This window comes from Taeniopygia guttata, chromosome 9, assembly GCF_048771995.1.
Source record: "Taeniopygia guttata chromosome 9, bTaeGut7.mat, whole genome shotgun sequence".
Lineage (NCBI taxonomy): Eukaryota > Metazoa > Chordata > Aves > Passeriformes > Estrildidae > Taeniopygia > Taeniopygia guttata.
Window position 1 is genome coordinate 22609059 of NC_133034.1, and position 16925 is coordinate 22625983.

Below are 16925 nucleotides of genomic sequence, written 5' to 3' on the forward strand. Positions count from 1 at the left end.
CATGGCATTATCTGCGAGATTATTTCATATCATCAGGTTATTCTTAAAAAGCAGCAACAGCAGACCTTCACTTTATTTATGCCACTTTTTCTAGGGTTGGTTAATAAATTTTAAGACAAATGCTCAAGGCCCCTGCTGATGATATCTTGCCCGCTGAAATGTTTATAAATACTTGTTTTAGCCGATTATGGTAATGTCTGCATTTTTGAGTTGGAGCTGGGGAATTGTGACTGCACATTAGTTTGCGTCAGTCGGAGGTTAATAGCCTCTCAGGGAGGTGGGGGAAAGCTGCTTCCTTTTCCAGACATCTGGACACAGATAGAATCAACAACTCCTATATATGTAAATCAAAAGTTACTGTTCTATATAAAACACTGTCATTCACCGATCGCAGATTAAGAGCGCGCATGACTTGTCCGTAAGGCAATAGCTGGATGTAAAATATGTAATAGGATCTTCTGCCTCTCCTGCCTCCTCAGAGAGCTTTCTCCATAGGCATGGCAATTCCACTAATTCAATCCTTGGGGTCAGGCAGTGCTTCCCCCACCGTGCCCCATTCAGGGATAGCCACAGCCCTTGGGTGTTGGGTAATGGTGCAGAACCCCCTGAAAGCACAGCTGGTGGTTTTAGCCACACACCTGCCTCCCTGGTGGTCCCAGGGACCATCCCTGAAGAGGGGAGGTCACCATGAGCAGCCACCCAGCCCCCAGGACAGGCACTCTCACCAGCACCTCTCTCCAGGAGTTTGGTGGATTGAGTAGCATCTCCACGGCCAACACAACTCCTGTGGAGGAAGGTCTTGCTTTGCCATCAGTACTAACAGTGTTTGGAAGGAAGAGCAGCTACTTCAGTTGTGTTTCAGCTGTGGGAGATTCATTGTGGAAGAAGGAAAGTCCTCTCCTGGGTTAACATTTAGTCGTTAAAAAAAGAGAGGAGAAAGGGGAAGAGCAAAATAGGAATTTTTACAATCATTGAAGATTATCAGTGGGTCCACCTTGGAGTGTCACTGGGCCCTGAACTGTGGCATATGTCTGTAAATTCCATAGGAAGAAGGGTGAGCAGGCAGAGAGTTTGTGACTGTTCACTGTGAGTATCCAAATCCAGAACAATGAAGATTCTGCAGAAGATTCAGAGAAAGCTGAGTCACTAGGATTAAAACAGCCATAAAAGTTAATGTCAGTAAATACCCCTAAAACCATGGGGAAAGTGTGACTTTTAACTTGTGTCATTGAGGAAAAAGATCTTGAAGTTGATAATCTTATGAAAATATCACATGAGTGCTTAGCAGAAAGGAGTTGAAAACATCATCATGGCTTCAGGTCTTGAATACAGCTAATATTCCTCTCAAAAAGGCCATAGCAGAATTAGAAAAGACACAGAAAAGTGCAACAATGATGATCACAGGTAGGGAACAGCTTCCATTCAAAAAGAAGCTAAGCAGATCTTGATTTTTTCAGCTGGGAAAAAAATGCCTGAGGGAGCTGTGCCCCAGCTCTGTGAGCCCATGAATAACAAAAAAAAACCAAAAAAAAAAAAACAACAACAACAACAAAAAAACCCACAAAATTATCAGGCAAAAGGCTTAGAAGGAATGAAAGCCAGTATCTTTTCATATGCACCTAATTAAATTGGTGAACTCTCCTTGACAGAAATAGAAATGGGTTTGAAAAGGTTTAGCCAAGTGAATGGGAGCAGTGGCCGATGGCTGTTCAATGTTGTAACGGAGCTGAAGCTCCAGTAAATGCTCCTGCACTTCCCTGTGCTGGTGTGTGGCAGTGGGGACATCTGTCCCTTGCCCACCCTCCTGTGTGTCCCCTGGAGCCCCTGCTTGGCACCAAGTACCACCTCCCAAAAGCTCACGTGGCAGGTTTAGCATTCCTGCTTGGTTTTGGTGTCTGAATGTGTCCTCAGTGCAAAACCCCTGGGTTTCTTACTGCTCAGCTGGTGTTTTGCAAGCAGACTGGTCAGCAGGGGCTGTCTGCCTGCACTGAAGGTGATGGACACGTTGTGGATCAGGGCTGCAGGATTTCATGAGCTGTAAAATGTCCCCACAGCCCAGGAACCCATCTCACGACAGAGATTTGCATCTTGAAGGCTCTAAGCACCAGCACACTCCAGGACTTCTTAAGAAAATACCCCAGTTTTGGTTCTTGGGACCCTAACTCCAGCAGATAGTACCAGCTATAATTGTCCTGATAGCAGTGGAGTGACAGTGCCTTGGATCAGCAAAGCCGTGGGGCCAAACACTTCCCGTTGGTGCTGGTGCAGTTCTTGAAAAACATAAATCATACCAGGTCACCACATCAGTCAGGCTTTAAAAAAAAACCTAAACAGCAAAACAGCAAGCACAATAGTCATTCCTATGGTGAGAAACATATTTATAGAAAGCAAGTAATACTTTAAAATAATTGGAAGTGCTCGTGTTTCCTCTGGATGAGGGATTTGAGATTAGGTGCTGATTTCATACCTATTTTGGGACTGATGTAATCCTGGAGGCAGTGTTGGAGGTAGAGCTGATCCGCGTTGCTGTGCATGAAACCAGAGTCTGTCTCAGTTTCTACTCTGCAAAATCCTGGTAATAAGAACTAAAACAAAAATCAGCATGACTAAGCCATTTTAAATATAAAGGGGAGAATAGTTTCTTTAATATATTACTGACAGGCACCATGTGCATGAGAAATTGTGATCCAAAAATGATTTAAACCCGCTAGATAATGAAATGGACTTGAATATTAAATATACATAAATAAAACATTTATTATACTTCTCAGTACCCTTATTATTCTTCACCATAAATATGTGATATCACAACCCATGCACTGTCTTGTCATTGCTAATCAGCCCTTAGGCCAAAGGGCATTTTTCATTCAAACCATTTATTTTCAGCAGTTGTAAAATAGATGAGTGAATTTTTTTGTGGGGAGCAATTAGAAGGAATTAAAGGCAGTGGAACAACTATTTTTAAAGCTTTAGAAATCAATTCCAACTAAAGGAGAATATGAAGTCATATAAAAAGAAATATATGGTAATGTTGAGGTGTATGGGTTGATAATGACATCTCAGTGCTGAGATAGAATTACCTCCTCTCCCAGAAGCATCATCATTACATATCTCATGCCTGTGATCAGTACATGTCAAAATCCTTCATATTGACAAATGTGCTGTCCACTTGCATCTGTGGAGAATGTTTTAGCAGCTGAGTGATTATGAATCAAACCCCAGAGCTTACAGCCCTTGCTGCCTCTCAATGCTTTCACATTTGTTGCCTGACAAGTAAATGTATCTTGACTTGCCTCTGAGATTTTTTATTTTTTCTCACTGTGTTTGATGAAAGACATTTGGCAAATTGGCAGTGGTACCCTGTACGTTGCAATTTGTACTCAGCATTAGGAATCTGAGCATGAAATGAGAGGGCAGGCTACAGGCTAAAGGGAAAAAAACAACCCAGCCCAAAGGCAGAGCTAACCAGCATGGAAATAGTCATGCCAGGAGACAACCGTGTAATTCTGCCAATGAAAATAAAATTAAATAAACCTGAAAAAATCCCCAGTTCTTCCAATTAAAATTTCAATTTTCCAACAATCAGAGGAGCCTTTTATGGATTTTGAAGAACAGTCTGTGGAGGTGTTCCAGCTGAGAAGGATTCAACATCTTGTCTTTCATATAATTTCCTTCTTTGTTACAAGCAAGATTTTGCACAGGGCTCATACTGTGGGTTTTGTGCTCTGCAGGTTGGCTTGGCTCTTTTTGTGGTGTTATGGAGAGGTAGATGGTTATTCTCATTTGTTTGTGGTGTTATGGAGAGGTAGATGGTTATTCTCACCTGTCAGGAGGCTCAGCAGCAGTCTTGAACTCTTCAAGTAGCAGTGTTTGAGGTTTTGGAGGAGCTTTTCATGGTCATTTCCAGGCATCTTAAAGGAAACTGTTCTCCAGAAATTATTTAATCTCCACTCCCTGAAAATTACAGACAGCTAATCAAGAGTGGAGCCATCCCAAAGCACAAAGGAGTTACAAGCAACTAAAGGTAGAGCAAGAATAATAAGAGGTGGAAAAATAGCATAGATATCTAACAGGCAATATGAACACAGAGCACCAAACCCACCAAAGCCTAATTTCTTCTGTCTTTATCTAAACATAGTCTTTGGCTATGATGGGCTAAAACACTGGACTGGATGGTTGGATGTGGCTGGGATATTGATGGAGCCTCTTTGGATCTGGATTATTGTAGACCTTGGTTGAGCTAGAATGTTCATAAGGCTTCCTCTGCAATAAGTATCCTCTGCAAACAAAAAATTAGAAATTTGGTTATTATTTCTGTTCATTTGGTAATAAAAATTCAATGATTTCTGTAAATGGGATGCATAGACTTGTAGGCATACTACCACAGAGCATGACTGCAAAATCTGGAATTTTATAGAAGCTGGGAGTTAAAAATAAGAAGAAATTAACACTGGCTGATAATTGCCCTCACGACCCATAATTTTCAAGACTGCATCTCTTCCCTGGCTTTTTTTCCCTTTCGTTCTTTCACTTGTCAGTTGATGTTCTCTGCATTCTGGGTTCCCGGTGGGGGCAGAAACCCGAGGGGATTATTTACCGTGGTGGGCTCTGTGCTCTCTCCTGCTGCAGGTGTCAGCTATCGAGAACATGGCTGAGAAGCTGGAGAGCTTCAGCGCCCTGAAGCCGGAGGCCAGCGAGCTGATCCAGTCGGTGCCATCCATGTTCAACTTCCGCGCGCCGCCCAGCGCGCTCCCCGAGACGCTGCTGCGCAAGGGCAAGGAGCGCTACACCTGCAGGTAGCCCCACGGCCATCCCGAGCCCCCTGCTCTGACATCCCACAGCTGTGCCCAGCATGGAGAGCCTTTCCCTGTGGGGTTCCTGGTCTGGATCAGGAATGGTGTGGCCAGCAGGAGCAGGGAGGTCATTCTGCCCCTGTGCTGTGCCCAACTCTGGCCCCTCAGTTTGGGAAGGATTTTGAGATGCTTGAGCTTGTCCAGAGGAGGCAACGAGGCTGGAGCACAAGTGCTGTGAGGAACAACTGAGGGAGCTAGGGGTGCTCAGCCTGGAGAAAAGGAGACTCGGGGATGACCTTGTCACTCTACAACTCCCTCAAAGGTGGCTGTGCTCAGCTGGGGTTGGGCTCTGTCTCCAGGAACCAACAGAACCAGACGACACAGCCTCAAGCTGCACCAAGGGAAATTTAGGTTGGATATTAGGAATGAGTTTTTTACAGAAAGAGTGATAAAGCTCTGGAATGGCTGCCCAGGGAGGTGGTGGAGTCGCCATCCCTGGGTGTGTTTAACAAAGTCTGGATGTGGCACTGGGTGCCAGGGTTGAATTGAGGTGTTGGGGCTGGGTCGATGATCTTGAAGGTCTCTTCCAACCAGTGATTCTGTGATTCTGTTTATTAAATTATTGGTGTTACAAAACAAAGAGCTCTCCCTTGATGCCTTGGAGTGGCTGCCTAGAACAGAGGCTGGATAAGATTAAGAGAATAAAAGTAGGTATTTATTAAAGGCCTTCAGTTGCTACACCTTGGGCTGTCAGAAGCCTCCCAGAAGCTACACCAAAGATGGTCACAAGTTTTTCAGGCAATTCTAAGTTTGATCCATTTACATATCAGAGGTTAATCCTCCAATTACAGTTTCAGGTAATGAAGTAATTTACTCCAACTTTGCCCCTCCCAATTCACTGTTGTTTACACCTCTCCTTGAGTTTCAGGCCCAGAGATTAATCGTTTTGTCTCACCAAAATGTGAAGACAGTAGCTAAAAGTCTATATGGAGTTTTAGAGTTATACACTAAAGCACTACAGGATTTGAAAAATACGAAAGCTAAATCCTAAGGCATCACCCTGTATACAGTGGTTTTGATAAATGAGGTGGAAATTGTTATATAAACAATTTTTTTTTTCAAATTTTCTCATCACTTTCATATATAAAAGTGTGCTTTCATAATTGATTTGTTTGATCATAAACTACAGACGTGTTTTCTCTCTGGCTTCTGGTTTTAATATCCAAAGGGATCAGTGATAAAATGCATGAATTATTAGGACTTGTGTGTATGGACTTAAAAAAAAACCCCACAATGAAGATAGTCATTGAATGTGCACCCAAAATGAATGGGAGCTTTGTCCAGAAGAGTGGAATTAGCTGTGTGGGTATTTTGAAGGCTTATACATCACGTTGTGAAAAAATAAATGGGATGTTAAAAGTGAAGGGATGCAATCTTCAAAGTCATTTCTTGGAGCAGCCACCACCCTCATTCACTTAAGAGAGTGCTGTGTGTACTCTGCCCCCATGCAAAAATGGGCTCAATGTCCTCAGCAGAATGGGCCAATTATAAACTGAATGTTAATATGCTACTTGAATGAAGGGGGAGAACTCACGATAATTTTTTTTTTTTTGCCATTATTTTTCCTGTGACATATTATTGAGTTTGGAGAATGGTTTTTAAATTGCACTGCTTAGGTCTCTATATCATCTCCAGAATGTGCAGGCATTTGACACTGGCATATCGGTTTATCTGATCTTTTTGAAAACATGTCACCTTTTTTCAAGACATGTTGTTATAGAAACATACCTTGATGGATTAGGTCTTTGAGTCTTGTCTGCTCTGATCCTATTCAATGCACAGAATGGTGTCACGTTTGCTGACACGTAGAATTGGTTGAAAGGTTGGAAATTTGCTTACACAGAGGCAGAAATCCAAGGCTTTAATAACAGATTCTCTTGATTCCAAATCTGAATGAGGCTGATAATCACCCAGTGGGCTTGGAACCTTGGGGTGATCTTTGAAAGAGGTTTTTCCTATGACCCTTGCTTCTGCACAAGCGAAGCTGGTTGGTGCCAGCCGTTCCAGTCCCACTCCTGTGTGTGTGCATCCCTTACATTTGCTGAATTCTTTTACTGAGATGTTGCTGCACCAAAGCGATGCCAATAGGGCCATACCATGATGATTCCATTTGGGCTGTGCATCCAGTGCAGCTCAAACTGGGACAAAGCCACTGAAAGTTGTGTTGTCTTATCAAACATTTTCTTATCACAGATACTGTGGCAAGATTTTCCCGAGATCTGCAAACCTGACCCGTCACCTGAGGACGCACACTGGAGAGCAGCCCTATAGGTAACACACCCCTCACCCTGTTTGTGCTGTAGCTTTAGGGTCCCTTCCAATGCAGACATTTTCTCTGAATAAAGCCAGGGAATTCAACATCCTTGCTGAACCAGCTCCAGCCCTTCCTCCTTAGGTTTGGACCCACCATTTGGTCTCAGAGTTTTGTGGTGATCCTCAGGGTGGGAGTTGCAGAAAAGGGGAGAGTTTTGGTCTTAGTGGAGTTCTTTTGGCTGGGGCAGCTTCCCAACACAATCCCTAAGTCCTGTCTTTGCTGACAGGGTGGCTGGCACTGCTGAACCAGTATGATTGAAGTGATGTTCAGTAGGGCTCATGGACTTATTTTCCCTTGCAAATTTTTTTTTTTTTTACTGGAGTTCCGCAGTGTTATTTGCAGCCTAAATTTGGGTGATTTGTCAGTCATCTTATTCCTGAAAGATCCTGGTTGCAAAGGCATTACTGTATTTATTTGTTTCCTGCCTAATCTGAATCCTTTCTGAGGTCTGCTTAACCAAAACCCATGTGTGTACTCTCCTGTTGATACGAGTATGTGTGTGATACTGAATCCAGGATGGTCACATGCAGAAATGTGTATAAAGCTTCACCTTATTGAAAATGAAAGGCTAATTTGAACTGGAAAGAGGCCAGTTCATGTTCCAGTAAAACAAATGCACAGATTTCTGCATTTTATGAGCTGTAAAGAGCAGAGTAAGCTCATTGTTTGTGAGGAAACAATATGTTTTTTGCATTTAGTCTCTTTGGGAAATAAGATTCACATCTAATTTTATTGAAGGAAGGTCTTGATGCATGTTATACCCGTCCACTGCATAAAAGCCACAAGCAATTAGTAGCATAATGGGTGATTTCAGCACTAAAAAAAATTTTACATCATTGACAAGTGTAAGAGAGGCACGGGAGAAGTAAAAGATTGAAAAAACTAAAGTGGTGAAGACTCTTGGCTAGTTGCCAGCCAGAGAATTTGGAATAGTTATAGTATGACTTAGTAATGGCTTAAAGAGCAATACAGTAAAGGCTTTAGGGACTCCAAATCACTACAGAGTATGAAAATTGATGCCTCTGGTACCAGAGTGATAGACTAAACTACTCACATTGGCACAGTATTAAAGGTTGGGATTGTTTATTGCTGGTTTTTGCAAGATAACCGAATTTCCTCTGGGATTAGCAATCAAGCAAGCTAATTCCTCAAGAAAAGATTTAATCACACAGTATAATTTAGAATAGGAAAAGAAATAGCCCTTTTTACCTTATTTGAGCATTAGAAGAGAGCTGTTTCATGTTTCTTCCGAAAGTGTTTAATTGTATTGTATTGGCAGCACATGAAACAATAGAGTTATTGCTCTACTGTTTTCAAACTTCCCAACTTTGCGTGCAACAGTTTTAAAAACATGGGACTCAATTACCATAGCTAATTTGATGCCATTAGCTCAGAAATATTATGCTCATTCCTAGAGGCAGTATTTAAAATACAAAGTCTAATGTGAATTAAAGCTGAAAACCCCATCATAGAAGTTATGTCTCCATTCTAAGAGCAGAGCTCTCTAGTTAGCCAAAATTTGTCTTTATGTCAGGGAGGATTGAGCCTCAGTAGGGAACCAGGAACTGTGGTTGGGTGCTGAGACTGAGCCCAGAAGGCTCTTCATGTATTTTAGGACAAATCTTACGTTTCCAGCAGCTAACAACCTCTTTCCTACCCACTTGTTTTGTTGTTTTTTTTAGATGCAAATACTGTGACAGATCCTTTAGCATATCCTCTAACCTGCAGAGACATGTGCGTAACATCCACAATAAAGAGAAGCCATTCAAGTGTCACTTGTGTGACAGGTGTTTTGGTCAACAAACCAATCTTGACAGACATCTAAAAAAGCACGAGAACGGGAACATGTCTGGTATGTTCTGTCTTTTCCCTCCTGTCTCTTCCCTCCCCAGCCCGCCCCACGTCCCATGTGCAGAGACTGCCCCTTCCCTGTCATCCCTGCCGTGTGTCCACAGGCACAAGCTGCTCCAGCGGGTTGGGGGGTAGCAAAATATGTGAGTGCCTAAGCTCTGCTGACATTTAAAGTGCTTTGAAAATCCCAGCATAAACTCTCCCCTTGTATAACTTAAGACCACTGGATGATGCCTTTTCTTTTGGTTTTAATTAAGCCAACCCATAGCGTTTTGAGAGCAGACTGGGAAAATTGGTTTAATCCCATCTCTGCAATCGCTTGGCTCTCAATAGGAGTCCTAGATTTAGAGTCTCAGGGGGCACTCTAAAAGATTTTCCTGGCACCTTCTGAAATATTCCCACTGTCAGGAGCTGAAAAGCGCTGGCTATTATGGAGCTAATGGTGCCTCTCAAGCCCCAAAACAAATTGGTCACTGCACAGCAGCAGCACAGGCAGTGGCAGGAGGGGATGTCATTGGGCTGTTTTGGGTGTCTGCAGGATTGAATGAAAACCCTCTCTGCAATCCTTTCAGTCTGCATTTTGCCTCAGTGGGGATAACCAGGGGCATGCAGTGAATGCAGAGCTGTCCCTTCCCCAGTGCTCAGAGAAAGGCATCTGACACTGGTCTCTCACTGCTAATGAACTGTGGTGGCTTTGTCAATGGCTGCTCCATATTTTGAACAAATCTGCATAATTGATAGATAAAAATTAAGTTCCATTTTCTCATTGAGCCATTGGTCTAAGAAGGACAGTTATCAGTGGACAGTCTTGGAATTACAAGGAGCCAGGAGGGAGATATTGAAATAGGGACATGGCAAAAGTGATGATAAATGATGGAAATGGTTTGCCCAGCATGCAACCAAGTCATTTTGGCTGGAAATCACCTTTGCCCATGAATAATGGCTATTTACTGGTTTTATGGGCAAAAGCTGATAGTTCACACTGACTAACTTTTGGCTCTCACCCATATCAGACCAGAGTTTCAATTTCATTTTGATTTAAATGATTAAATATAGAAAATGTAAAGGAGCAGCAACAGGCATTGTGTGTTTTGCTTTAAGGTACTGCAACATCTTCACCTCACTCAGAACTGGAAAGCACAGGGGCAATCCTAGATGACAAGGAAGACTCTTACTTCACAGAAATTAGGAATTTTATTGGAAACAGCAACCACAACAATCAATCCCCCCGAAACTCAGAGGAGAGGTGAGTTGTGTCTGATCGGCCTTCAGAAGGTGCCCACTGTTTCTTTTCCACGTCTGCAGACCTGGTTGTTCACATTTGATGATGTCTGGAGCCAGAGTTATTTTAGAATTGGGTTGCTTCCGTGGCCACCTTGGTGTCCCAGGAAAAGAAACATGTTGATTCCCTCCCCACTGTGTACGAAGATGTTCCAAGTGGCAGATGCTGGACAAGAGATTCCATCTGTGAACACATTTCTGCTTGTATCTAGAGCTCTCAGTTTCAGGCTCCCACCATTGATTTAAGTCTGCTGAAAAATCCCTTCTCTTTACATTCACAGCAGAACAGGTGAATTCTACATCCTGTGGCTAAATGCATGGAGCCTTAGGATTTAAGTGCAATTTAAATGTGTAATTAATAAAGTAGACCAGGCTAAATTCTTGGATCAAATGAAAGATTGTAGCTGAAAGTCCTTTCCCGTAAGTAACTCAATCCCAAGAAAGATGCTGAGTAGCCAAAAGCCCGTGAGGCTGCGGGTGGGCGTTGGGAGTCCACGGTGCCCCAGCATGTGAGAGAGCTTTTCTGCTGAGATTTATTAAGTATATGGGTGTTCAAATTCTTCTGAACTAACACAGAGAGACCACTTCCAAATATTTTCAGTTAATAAAAGTACAGCTAAGCAGAAAAGGCTGTGGGACGGAGCCCCAAATATTTCTTTGGGTTTGGTGTTGCATTATGCATTATTTTCCCTTTTGGGTTGGTATTACATTATCAATGTCAAAAAATTCTTACTGTTGGTGACAAACTTTGCTGTCTCCTCAATTTCTAGATGCCTCTGTGAAGGGATAAAAAGGGTGGACACAATGCAATCTTCATTATAGTATTGGATTAAGTGATTACATGCATATTCAAATTTCATTGATTGGCAGTGAGGGCTTGGGATTTTTTTCCTTGCACATCTGGTCCCAACATGTCTTCTGACAGGAAGTCAGCAAAGTGGAAAGGTTGCTGGGTTGTGCAGTGTTTCCTTTCTAAATTTGGCACTTCAGACTGCTCTTGACGGATATTTTATCCCTGGCAAATTGCTGCATTTGAAAGCATAATTAGAGAATCTGTTTTCTTAATCACATGGCTTTTGTTACTTTGGTTGTAGTCCATCTCCCTTTCATTTCTAGCAGCCTCAATTGAGCATAACAAGCAAGTTAGCAGCCCAAACTGAGCTCAACAATTTCTTACTTCTGCCTATTTAAATAAAAGATGATAAAGAGATATTTCTCTGATGATCTTAGAGGGAGGTGGCTGCTTCAGCTCTCCCTGTTCTGCACAACCTCAGATTTTTTTGATACTGTTCTAAAGACAGACTGTTCCCTAGAGCTTTTTTCAATGCAATACTAAATTCATGGCAGTCAGCTGGAATTTGCTCGGAAAATAGATGAAACTCTAATATGTTCAGGACGTTATTGTGGCAGAGACCAGCTTTGCTCCTCAGAAAGTCAAATATTAAACACCAACAAGGTTGTGAGGGCTCATCTTATCTTGCTCCAGCGTTGGGTCTATCCCATATTGTCCCGCACAGTTTGAAGCACACGGAGTCTGGAGCAAACTGCGTGCAGACAATAAGGTTTCCATTTTTGTAACTGTATTCCTGGAAGAGTTAAGGACCTTTTGCACAATGAGAACAATAGATGAATCAAGGCCTCTGTGCTGCATGATGTGGTGGGGGCAGATGCAGTGGTAGCCTGAATTTTGGGGGGGCTCCACTGGGTGCAGCTCATTCACATCCCTGTGCCTTTGGCTGGTGTTTGTTGAGGCCGCAGTGCCGAATTTCTTCAGTTCTCATTTGATGTGATGGACACAGTGCAGCACCGGGTGCTCTGAATCCTACATGCTTGAGACCATTACCAAATGAACTCCTATTTCAGCGTGGGTATTATGTCCTTGATAAAAATCCCGTAGGAAGTAGTTAAGAGAAGTCATTGTCTGAGAGCAAAGGGCAGCGTAATAACAGTTTGTAGACCAAATGGTTTTCCATGTGTGTATTGCTGTAATTACTCATTTAATAAGAATAAATGCGATTAAATTGCCATATGACCTTTCTTTTCATTGCTTTTCACCCTTCAAATCATTCAATAACCTAGTTCAGCATGGAGGTGATATTGCAGACCACTCTTCAGGTCTCCAGGTTAAGTTCCTTAGGTTCCTGCGTATGAAATCCATACATTCAGTGAAGCAATATGCCTTCCAGAGGGGTGGTAGTTGGCAAAATTAATTATACATGTAATTTTGACTGTAAAACTCTGAATGCAATATTAGATGTCATTTTTTGTTTAACATGCCAGATCGGATTTTCAGAGTTTCTTGGCCCCTACAGCTTCTGTTAAAAGTCAGTGAGTTGTTTTGCCCAGACTATGTATGATTGGAAACTTGAGCTGAAATAATGCATGAGAAAATTTGGAATGGTTGTCTGAACATGCCTCTGTTAGAACAGTAGTTTTAGCAGGATAACAGGAAAATCCCATGCTGATGGTGCTGTAACATCCCGCTGATTTCTGAGTGGAATTTTCTCCAATGCTGCCTGAATGTCTGAAGCTAAGCAAGATATAAAATACAGAAATCACTTTATTCTGCTGGGACAGATGCTTTTCAGATCTGCCTCCAAGAGGAGCTTTCATATCTGATCTGTGTTTATAGCTTGCATTTGTTTTGGTACTTTCAGAATGAATGGCAGCCACTTTAAGGATGAAAAAGCCATGGTAGCCAGCCAGAACTCGGATCTGCTGGATGACGAGGAGGCAGAAGATGAAGTAATGATGGATGAAGAGGATGAAGAGAGCGAAATGGCAGGGAAGGCAGTCAAAGAGCCCGTGCCGAGTGACATGCATGAGGGCACTCCCGAGGAGTATTATGAGGAAACGAGTACTTTGGACATGAACTGCAAAGCTTCCCCTGGCAGGTTGGTTCCTTCCGAGTATTGGTGTGCCCGACAGGCGGAATAAAAACAATAAACCTTACAAGAGTGCCAGCACCAAACCGGCTGCCGTGGGAACTGGTCCGGAGCAGCCGCTTCCCACCCACAATAGCAATGTGCCTCTGTGTTTGGGTCAGCACCAGCCCTGCTCTCAGCCTCTTCATGCAGCCTGGAGCCCTTGTTAGCAAAACTGACTGTGCTTGGGGGCTATTGTGAGGTTCTGGGTGAGACAGGAAGCAGGGTGAGACAGTTCCATGGGAGAGACGTTATCTGCTCCGTGAACCGTCCTGGATCTCTCATAATGGCCTTGTGAAAGGCTGTGGGGACACCATGAGAGAAACAAACTCTCCCTCCCCCACTCAACTGCCCTTTCTTTAGAGCAGAAAGGGGAATTCCTTTTACTTCAGGATCACCATTCCATGAGGCAAAGTGGTTTATGAATGTGAAAACGGGGGAAGTTGCTTAGATGTGTAAATCTGAGAAGATGAGGGAACACAGAGAGGGTAATTTCATTGACATTTAAAACATCCATGGTGTTTTTGTAGGTATAAAGAAGAGGAGTATAATAAGACTGGACTTTCAGCTTTGGACCACATAAGGCACTTCACAGATAGCCTAAAAATGAGGAAAATGGAAGAAAATCAATACAGTGAAGCTGAATTGGCAGCTTTCAATGCTTCCCAGCTGCCAGAGGACCTCAAGCAACCGTTGTACAGGAAATCCAAATCCCAGGTAAAAGCTTAACTCAGTTTAAATATTACTGTCACCAAACACCCCCAGGATTAAGCTGTTAGTGTGTGGCAGGCAGGGTTGTTCCAGCTTTGTCAGACAGGGCTGTGCTCCATGTCCACAAACCTCAGGCTCACCCAACATCCCACTGCACCCCAGAGACATGGCAGGGTGCTCTGGTCCCTGAGAACAGAGGATTTCCATACTTTCTTCTTATTTTTACTATTTTTGTTCTGCCTGCTGCCTCCAGAAATGCCATGGTAAGAACTAGTCCCACTCTGCTGACACTGCTGCTGCCGAGTTTAGCTGCAGCCTCACAGGGATGTGACTTGATCTTCTGTCTGGCTTGGCTTTTTGGTATTTTTTTATAGCCTGATGGATGGTACCACCTCTCTAGGTCCTCAGCATGTTTTACAAACAGCAATAACTGAAATGGTATCCTTGTGCTATTTTTTGCCATTTTCTAAACATTACCTAATTAAAATGGGGGTTTTTTTAGCCCCTTTGAAAGATTCCTTTTAAAAACTGCAGAATATGCATGTAGGAAAGGTCAGCAAAGGAGACTATTAAATTTGGTGAAATACAGGACGAGACAAGGGATAATGTGATTCCTCAGCCTCTTGAAAAGAGCCTGCAGTGCCAAGAATCTGAAGGCAAAGGAGACTTTGGGACCTTGTCGACTATCAAAGGTTTCTCTGAGCTTTGTGAAACCAGATGAAAGCAGAAATTATTATTGCTATTAGTGAGTCAAAAGTGTCAGTGAAAGGGTTGACAGTGGTTTTACCTAAAGCATTTTGTTGGGGTGTTTTTTTGAGCTAAGCTGAGCCCAGTGGCTGTAGCCTGACTGCTACCCTGGTCACGCACGGGTGGCGCGGGTCCAAGCTCAGATCCCCACCACGGGAGCGTGACCTCCTTGTCCTTCTTCTGTCCCCCATCCAGGCCTATGCCATGATGCTCTCCCTCTCCGACAAGGACTCCCTTCATTCTGCATCCCACAGTTCTCCCAACATGTGGCACAGTATGGCGAGAGCCGCCGCGGAATCCAGCGCCATCCAGTCCATCAGCCACGTATGACAGTGCGGAGTCGTACCGAGGATGGGACCAAGTCCAAACCAGTAGCATGGCTCTTTCATATATGACTATTTAAAAGACTGCTGAGCAGAATGCCTTATAAATCTACAGGGTCACTCATTTAAAGTCCGGTGACCTTAAACGGAATAATTTTAAAAAAAAGAAAGAAACTATTTATTCTCAATATTTTGTTTTGCACAGCAAAGGCAGCTGCTGATTTCTGGAGGATCAATGCGACTTTAAAAAAAAAAAAAAATTGTTTCAGTGGATTATGTGAACGGGGCCGGGGAAAAGTGTCTTCCAGTTCACCCGGCTTTGAGGGGCAGGGCAGAAGGGTTAAGACTGCATTGATACACACATGGGCACTCCTTTAAAGAAGGAACTGAATTGATTTTCTTTTTGTATAAGATAGTTTGACACAGGATTTGGAACAGTTGCTTTTATGTACAAATCTCTTCATTAAAGCTTTATGCATTTTAGCCCTTCAAAGAAAGAAAATAGTTCTATCAAATGAGCACTATCCATCGTAAATGTAGAAAGAAGTAACAGGGAATATTTTGTTCTCTCCGTAATTCTTTTACCTTCTCAACTGCATTGTTTAAAAAAAAGGAAAAATGAGGAGAAAAAAAAAAATGACAGAAAAAGAAAGAACTCTGAGAAACAATACATAAGTGGCTTGTGTATATTGTAAACTATGAATGTTCACTTCTCCAAGAAGCTAAATCATCCAGATAATTCCGTGAAAGCACCGCATTCATCGACAGCACCACTAGTTCGAATCATTTTAAGGAGATTTTTAATTTTCGACAATCATGTCACTATTTTGTTGTGTTGTTTCCTTTCCCCCCTACCCTTCTAATTTCTCCTTTGTGTTGTGTGTACCGTGTATTTATTTGTTGGCAAACGATTGTTTGTTGATTACAATAGCACTGTTCCTGTAACAAACAGCACTGCTCCAGTCCCCCACTGCGTTACGATGTAAGGCACCCATGTACTTCCAAAAAAGTGAGGTGAACTGATCTGTGTATATGGGAGTGCAAAACAGTGTTTGAAATTTTCTTACATTCCTCTTCTATTTTTTTTTTTTGCCTTTTAATGAACTAAATAACTAATAGATGCGACTTAGTTTTGTTCTGTTTTTTTTTTTTTTGTAATACAGTAAATTGATTCGATTGTATAAACAGTTATAATTTCTTCATGAAAGCATGATTCTTCTGATTAAAAAACTGTACCCAATATTTTATGCTGGTTGTCTGCGAGCTTGTGTGATGTTATGTTCATGTTAATCCTATTTGTAATATGAAGTGTTCCAAATTTATGTTTTAAAGAAAATAAATAAATAACGGAAGGTATTCAGTTATTTTTGGGGTTTTTTTTGGCCTTTAGTGAGGGACCAGATTTATTTTTCCTTTTGTTTATAATCTCATTTTGAAATAATCGGCAAGTTGAGGTACTTTCTTTAAATGCTTTGTACAATGTAACTGTTACGCATTTCAGTACATTACTATGGGAGGATCAACTTAAAAAAAAATAATAAAGGACTACAAAACTGAAGGGATCTATTTCCTTTTTGTCTTGGTTTTGTCTGAGTTGGGGCAAAAAAAGAGGAGCATTTCCTCTGCAGCAAAGATGGATCTGTGGGGTCATGAGGGCAACCCAAGGATGGGGCACTGGGGGGTGTCTTGGACTTGGCCATGAAATGTGGGACACGAGCCAGAGCCTCTCAATAGACTGACTGTTGGAGGGGTTTAGCTAAGTCCTTTAAGCTTCAAAACACTACCTTGGAAAAAAGGGATATTTGGGTCATTTCACAAAAGTGGTTGGTGCAGTGTCACCTTCAAAGGCGCTTTTGGAGCCCTGGGTTTGAGGTTTGCCTTGCCTGCTGCTTGTGAGGACAGTGTTGGGCAGCAGTGGAAT

The 16925-nt window shown here is 42.5% G+C and overlaps 1 protein-coding gene across 7 annotated transcripts in view; it reads left to right on the top strand.

Moving 5' to 3' along the window:
* Positions 1 to 16562, top strand: part of MECOM (MDS1 and EVI1 complex locus) — a 330796-nt gene extending 314234 nt beyond the window's left edge. For all 7 annotated transcript variants that reach the window (XM_072933629.1, XM_072933630.1, XM_072933631.1 and 4 more), the window contains 7 exons: positions 4630 to 4796; positions 7047 to 7124; positions 8850 to 9019; positions 10120 to 10264; positions 12957 to 13193; positions 13754 to 13940; positions 14877 to 16562. In XM_072933629.1, coding sequence (XP_072789730.1) covers positions 4630 to 4796; positions 7047 to 7124; positions 8850 to 9019; positions 10120 to 10264; positions 12957 to 13193; positions 13754 to 13940; positions 14877 to 15011 — 1119 coding nt within the window. In that variant the 3' untranslated portion in view covers positions 15012 to 16562. The remainder of the gene's footprint in view (positions 1 to 4629; positions 4797 to 7046; positions 7125 to 8849; positions 9020 to 10119; positions 10265 to 12956; positions 13194 to 13753; positions 13941 to 14876) is intronic.
* Positions 16563 to 16925: the final 363 nt, after the last annotated feature.